Here is a 7500-nt window from a genome sequence, read left to right on the forward strand (position 1 = left end):
TCTGTGTGCCCATCGGTAAGTATCGTTTGAAACATAAAATGACAATGATTGTATTAGCAGCTTAGTGTTCAGTTATTACTTTAATTAATTTTATTAGTGTAAAAAGCCATGATCCTGTCAATACGTTAGTAACAACTCACAAGAGGGGTCCCGTGGAAATGGATGTGCTGGGACTGCCCACCGCAGCTAGCCAGGCTGGGGCACTCTGAATGCCAGTGCTTCGGAAAACTCTAACTCTCGAGGATTCAAAATGTTTGTCCTGTATGAATTTTGTTTTACTGAAAAGCAGATTACCCAAGAGTTTTGTGTCTTTATGACGGTGTATTTTGCAGTGCAAACAAAGTAATATTTAAATCTAAATAATTATTTTGTACTCTGTGGGAGAATAAAATGTGCACGCGTATGAGCGCAGCTGCAATTGTGTGAGAATGACTCAGAGGCTGATGGGCTCCAGAAAGACTGTTTCAGCATTCTGGATTTTCAGAGATACTTTCCATTCTCTTCTTCATCTCAGCCTATCTTCTTTTAGCAGTTCAGGCAAGAAGTCAATCACATTGAGTCAGTCTGAAGAAAAACATTTTATGCTGTTTTTCTCATACAAAAACCCCACTGCTGTAATCTGCAGCAGTAAGGCCCAGCAACAGGAAATTGACCTCACAGTAAATTCTTTACAGATTTGGTCATGTTTTTACCATCCACTTAAACTTGCATACATAACCTGAGACTGTACCTCTGGATCAAGGAATATGACAAGCCAAAATAAAATCAAGTCAAATTAAATAGCAAGAAAAAGCTGCAAGCAAAACAAGACTGAAAAAAAAAAAAAAAAAAAAAAAAAAAGGAAAAAGATGAAAAATTGGTTGTGACTGCAAAACTGTAAGTATTAAATAAAGAGAGAATTCAGAAGCAAATTCAAAAGTGACTGTATTCTGGTTGACAAGAGCTGAGAAATACTAATGGACTTTTTTAATGGGTGGTTTGATTGATGAGAGAAGAAAATATGGAAAAGTAAATGTAGTGGTGTATCAACATAAAATATGGTGCAAAAAAAAAAGCATCGCAAATAAAAAAAGACATGTAAATGTGTGCCTACCATTTTCCAGATAAGAAGGAGCCGTACCTTCTGAGGGGTCAAGGCGGCGAGCCCGCCTTCCATGTTTGGAATTGTTGTGTACAAACATGTTGTCTGAGACAGCCAGAACGTGGCCATCCACATTGACTGTTGTTGATACAACAACCTAAAAAAGAAGAAAAACAAAATTTAAAGAAGCCTGCCTAGCTTTAGGAACATAGATGCAAAAATAGATCTTTTAAGACAATCAACATCACAGCCTGTTACTTTTCACTTTCAGCAAAGTGAATGACAACTATGAATACATCTTTGTTTATGTGGCTAACACTGGCGATTTTTAACTCACAATTGTTTCTCTTCAGAACCTGCTACACTAATTAGAGTTTAATCTCCTATTATGCTAACAAATGAATTCAATTCAGGGAAATATTCTTCTAGCCATTAGTTTCAGAAACACCCCTCTAGCCACTCATTTTAAAAGCTGCTGTTTTGATTGATCTGTTGATATATTGATTAGATAGTTTATCTAATTAAAATTTGTTCACTTGAGACTGTCTTCAAATGAAGGGTTGTGAGGATTCCAAATAAAAAAAGCTTAATAAATCAGGAACCATCGTAACTCCCCATTTTTTCTTCAGTAAATGATCTCCAGGTCAGTTTTACAATTACATTTAATGTCTGATAATGAACTTTTTTGCATCTGAAAAGACTGAGTTGAATATGAATAGTGAAAGTGTTTTCAATCCATGAAAAGTATCCCTTCTCAAGTTCATTTGGATGGTGATTGACCCTGGTATGTCAATGGAATTTCCTCCTTTATTTTTGAGTGAAAGGCTCCTATTCTTGTGTCCAGGTTCAGAGTCCGGCCATAGAAGAGATGATGGATAGGGCCTTCTTTGGCTTCCAGCTGCTTCTTAGTAGAAAATGGAAAAGGAACATATGCAAAATGCACAACCTTCCTGATAAAAACACCTACACAATGGATTTGTGAAACTCATTCCGGAAATGATATTCCATGGCCACAAGCCAAAGAGGAAATTGAGAGATGTGCATGTGTCTCTGTGTGACATAGCTTCATAGGTTGGTAGTTATTATCCCAGATAGACTTTTACATCTTATTTAAATATTCCAGCATGGACCCTGTGGTGGGGGTTCCAGATTTGTTAAACGAAGTAATCATGTAGCATTTTCTTTGCGGTGTAGCATTAGTAGAGTCTGTAAAGACAATGGCTAAGTTAGACTGTTAGGCCTTAACAACCACACTAGTGATGGTGGCACAGGCTAGTGCAAATTTTAGCTTTCGTCTTCTGCTTATTTTACTTTTGGATATAACAAAAATGCTTTCTGGGGGTTCTCACACCAGCTTCTATACCCAAACACATAATGAGCAAAAAAAAAAAAAAAAAAAGAAGAAGGGGGAAAAACTATTCTCCTTTTCCACTGAGCTAGTCCAAGGCATCAGAAGACAATTTTTGTCTGTTTCTGTGTTTGGGATCACCTCTGATCCTGCTTCTTATTCACAACCCATAATTAGCTTTCAGCTATCACAGCACCTTTTCTGCGTACTCTGCCTCCTTTGAGACAGCCATCTGCGTTACCCTTTAGAACAGCCTGAGGGCAGTTTTCTGCAAGTCTGCTGTGCTCCCCTATCTTTCTTGTCCCAGAAGTGGACACTTTCACTGCTGTCAACATCCACTTAGGAGAGTGCTGAGGTTGCACACTCACCTAAGCTACAGAGCTACTGCCAGGCCACTGGGCTATCTGCTCTCAATTTTAATCAGATTTGCAGATTTAAAAAAAAATATATATTGCAAAACATACAGGTATGATTTTTAGAAAAGATTTCTGGATTTGGTGCCTAGAACACAGTATATTAAGAAGACAGAGAAAGGTGTATATAAAAATGACAACTATTTTTGTTCTGTCATGTATATATAGGTCAGTCACCAAGGGAAAATACTGTAGTTCAGCAAAAGGAAGACATGCTAGGTTTTGTTATATTGGCTTATTCCTGCAGCGCACCTAAAGAAAGGTGCTGAGATAGTGAAACCAGTTAAAAATATTGTTCAAGATCTGACATACTGTTAAGTCCAGTTAAACCTTCTGAGAGGCAGGGAGATTAGCTAAAGAGACCCAGGAAAGTCTTTCTAGTGTCTACTGGCTCCATTGTCGACCACATGATCACTCATGACTGATGCTTCATTTAGTCATCGGTGAGACAAAGAGGACATTTCCACTCATTCCAGGTTTGACCTTCTGTTCTGTTCAGATGGATCAATATCACCAATGCCACGTGAAGCTGAGATGCATGAAAAATGGAAGCTTGGCTCAATTGTTTTGAAGAAATATTTTTTCCAGCTACAGATCTTTTCTGTTGGCTGGCTCAAGTGTTCTGGCTTCACCGGTTGGTTGGCTGTGCATGAAAACAGATGTCACATGTTTTGCTATCAAGTTTAACCACAAGTTATTCTTCTCAAAAAATAAGAAAGTTTTGAACATCTCAATACTAGCTTATTATTACTGACAAATATGAATTATTTTGAAATATTTTGAAATTAAAAGCATATATTTCATATCAAGCATTTCAAATGACCCCAAATACGGAGGAAATCATTTGTCCACCACGCCAGATGTCTTTCTGTAGTGTTATGACTCACCACAGGGTATTTCAAAAGCTGTAAGGAGAAAGTGAAGTATTAAATATTTTCTAAAACAATTCAAATAAAAATATGTGGGTTGTATGACCACTGTTGGATTTACTAGTTGTAAATGCAGGAGGAAAAACTACTGAGTGAGATCCAAATTTCACCATGTTCCACAGTTGAATTTCTAATGTCTATTTACTCAGTTGACGTATGTAAAACTTCTACAGGTCTCAGTTCACTCCACACCACGATGTGAGGTATTAGTATGAAGGAAAACTATGGAAATGCTTTCAGCGAAGAGGCCCACTTGCTTCACAGCGATCCATAACAGCCCACTGCAGAACTGGTCAAGGCCCGAGAACAGGCATTTAAATTAGTGGGGAAAATATAAAACACTGAGAGCATTTGTTAAAGGGCTATAGCATTGAAACTACACTAAGTAAAAGCACTAATACCAGATTTTCATGGGGAAAAAAAAGTTCAAGCAGTTTGAAAATCTGGGTATCTTCCATACATGGTTTACTTTTAGGAGATATCTGTACCTGGAATCTTCGCATGTCTCGCGGGTTGCCTGCATTCTTCAAACAGTTCTGATTGCACTTGAGGAAAAACTTTAGAAAGAATCTATAAAAATACAAAAGTGAAATCTATTAGATCCATCAAACTGTAAATCCAATTAAAAAGAAAAAAAAAAGTTTAATAAAATTTAATCATAAATAGTTATACCCAAAAGAATACTCGTAGTGAAATATTACTTTCTTATTAGTTAATGAACTTATTTTAAAGCATAAGATCTCTGTCATAAACAGAATATTATTGCCAAGGAAAGGCAAATTTATATTTTTAATTTTTCAACAACTACAAATGTATTGACTCCAGGCCACATCCTCAGCTCGGTGTGGGAAAGTTGATTTCAATGACTCATTGACTTCAAAGGTAATGACTTACACCGGATTAAAATTTCTATTTTTTTTAATACTTTTTTTTTTTTTTTCCACAACTTGTATTAGCAGTAATGACCTCTATGTGAAAAAATTCCAAGGTAATGAATGGTCAATCTTTCAAAAAACTCTTGGCTTTGCCTCCAGCTTGGCATTTCTATATATGCAAAGGGACTCAATCCAACTCTGCTAACTCCAGTTAGGCTCAGGCATGGATCTGGCCACCAGAAAGGCTCCATTTTCCTCAGGGATTTTTAAAAGAAAAGGAATGTGGAGCATTAAACCCTGTCTTACAATCTCTCCAACCTTGCCAACCTCTAACTATACGGAGTCACTCTACCTGAGGAGAGAAATCCAGATTATTTTTGCTGAGAGGCAACTCATAATTATTTAGGACGAAACTGTACCACCAAGGCAACTCCCAGCAAACCGTTTTGTTGCAATACTGCCTGATGGCAACACAGCAAGCACTTATGAGAAAGGGGAAAGCTTGAAAGGGTGCAGACTCTGTTATTCTGCCCTCCTGTATGGGCTGGTGAGTTCCTTGGTATGGGATGGTGGTCCCACCTCTTTCCTTCAGTATTCATTTTCAATAATTGCTTTATGTTTTCACATTTAAAAATTAAATATATATATATATATTCTGAGAAGCTTGTTTTCAGCTCATGACTGACAGCCAGTGACAAGCAAGGCTCAGGACTCCTCACCCAGAGCTTCTCAGAGGCACCAGCCCATCAGCTTTTGCTATCTAACTTTATGCATTTTGACTAGCAAGGTTAGGCAGAGCTTTTACATTTAGTACATGAGCAATTATTATTTATTCACGCCAATCTTTACAAGTGACTGTGACTATTCTAGCTGTAAACACTTTGCAGAAATTTTCATGTGCAAATGATATTCCAGGCAGGAGGTAAGCCAAGAAATTCTTCAGTACCCAACACAGACCAACTGCAGCTGAGCACAGGTCTGAGCACAGGTCTGAGCACAGGTGTGCTGTGCTCCCCCTCAGATTTTGGGAGCATCACAAATGACTACAAACAGGTGCTTTTAATCACAGCTCTTCTTTTTAAGCTAAAACTTGAGCAGGACCCTAATAATGATATGGGATACTAATGTTAAAGGAGCGATCTCTCATACCCATCAGGCCAAGTAGGGAAACTACTAGTTTTATTTATGTTGTGTAGGAAATTACTAGCTTTATTTATATTGTGTATAAATAAATCAGCGTCATCAGTTCAGCTATCTCAGAATCAGTAAAGGGGCTTCAGATGTTCAGCTGGAAAAGAGCTGGATTTCCATGGTGGCTGACACGATCTCCTAGCCTGAAAGCTCACTTAAACTCACTTAAACTCAGGTTTTCTGGACACCACTGCAGAAATGCCATTGAGAGTTTCAGCCTTTCCACAAATTTGCATCTTTGTTGCCACACCCTCCTCCTAATTTTACCTGCCTTGGGTTCTATTTTTTTGTATAGGATACTTGTGATCTCCAGAGACCAACTCATCAGCTGAGGATTGCCTAGGCATAATGGCATTTCTGTCTTATCTTCATTCTTTCTTTCACGTCTTCTACCACTTGTCGTGGAGTGGCTCAGGCCCTGATGCTGGGTCTTGCACCAGTCAGCACCCACCATGCACTGGGGAGAGCCTTCAGCCTCACCAATCCCCAGTGCCACAGTCACACTGATGAGGAACATCTTTTTTTTTTTTTATATATATATTTTTTCTGATCTCAGATGGGTGTTGTGAGGCTTATTGAGCTAATGTTTGTAAATTGCTCTGAAATTCTCAAATGAATTGTGCACGGGGAATGCTAAGTATTATTCCTTGTGGATTTTTTTTAACTTGAAGCATTCATGATGAATTGTTTCTACACAGAGAGCTCAAATCCTGTCAGAAAAAGGGGCCCATTAAGCACTCTTTCACAAAGCATCAACTGCAACTGGTATTTACTCAATTATTTGGTGAAAAAACACACTTGGTGGAATTAAACATCTTTACCAGGATGAACCTGAGCACTGAGCTAAATATCAAAGCTGTAACACTGGGGTGAATACAAACAGCAATCATGTTCCAGCTCTTCTGCGTTCTTTGATACAGAGATCTTTTCTTTTTTTCCTTTTTCTTTTCTTTTCTTTTTTTCCTTTTTCTTTTCTTTTTTTTTTTTTTTTTCGCAATCTGGTTTTGTTGGTGTTTTTTTGTTTTTTTTTGTTTGTTTGTTTTTTTCAGCAAGGTTGTGGAGCACAGGCAGCTTCGAGACAACATTTTCAGAGGAAGACAGCATAAGTTAAAACGCATGTTCCCAGGCAGGGCATTTCTCAAACTGGCCAGGGAAAGAAAACTGGGTTGATTTTTCCTCCCAGGCAACCAACAAGAATGATGGATACTATGAACGGATCCCTACAGCAGAGGGCAGGACCAGATCCTGTCCTCAGCGAGTCCTGCATCCTTGAAACAAGCGCTCTGCCACACTTTAAGAAGTAAGAAGCTGGATTTGAATTCAGTTTGGTCATATCTCAAACCTTGCTGCCATCAACAGAACAGAAAAGCAAGCCTTTCTCGGTTTGCCTCTCTGTGCTACGTTTTGTATTGTATCCACAGATGTAGTCTTTGTAATAAATACAGTCTTGTGGCACAGCTTTCCTAAACATACTAAGCTGTTCCTAAAATACTGATATGGAGAAAAATGCAGTCTTTGTGATGTTCCTTTTCTCCAATTTTTTCACACTGCTAGAAAAAGACTGCTACCACCTTAATTAAAATGTATTGCCTACCACAAGACTTCACTATTTTAAGATAAAATTTACATCTTTTATTAACTCACCTCACCTATACACTTAGCT

The 7500-nt window shown here is 38.1% G+C and overlaps 1 protein-coding gene and 1 long non-coding RNA gene across 29 annotated transcripts in view; one reads left to right on the plus strand and one right to left on the minus strand.

Moving 5' to 3' along the window:
- EBF3 (EBF transcription factor 3) overlaps window positions 1–7500 on the minus strand; it is a 124442-nt gene that overhangs the window by 39801 nt on the left and 77141 nt on the right. For 17 of the 28 annotated variants that reach the window (XM_068689254.1, XM_068689283.1, XM_068689265.1 and 14 more), the window contains 2 exons: window positions 4260–4341; window positions 1094–1238 (listed from right to left, as the gene is read on the minus strand). In XM_068689254.1, the coding sequence (XP_068545355.1) occupies window positions 1094–1238; window positions 4260–4341 (227 nt within the window). The remainder of the gene's footprint in view (window positions 1–1093; window positions 1239–4259; window positions 4342–7500) is intronic. The other 11 variants (XM_068689269.1, XM_068689258.1, XM_068689282.1 and 8 more) reach the window with 1 other exon arrangement.
- LOC137859815 (uncharacterized) lies at window positions 5568–6153 on the plus strand. The gene is made up of 2 exons (XR_011098574.1): window positions 5568–5836; window positions 5893–6153. It is a non-coding gene; the product is annotated as an uncharacterized lncRNA (long non-coding RNA).

Source organism: Anas acuta, chromosome 7 (assembly GCF_963932015.1).
Source record: "Anas acuta chromosome 7, bAnaAcu1.1, whole genome shotgun sequence".
Classification (NCBI taxonomy): Eukaryota; Metazoa; Chordata; class Aves; order Anseriformes; family Anatidae; genus Anas; species Anas acuta.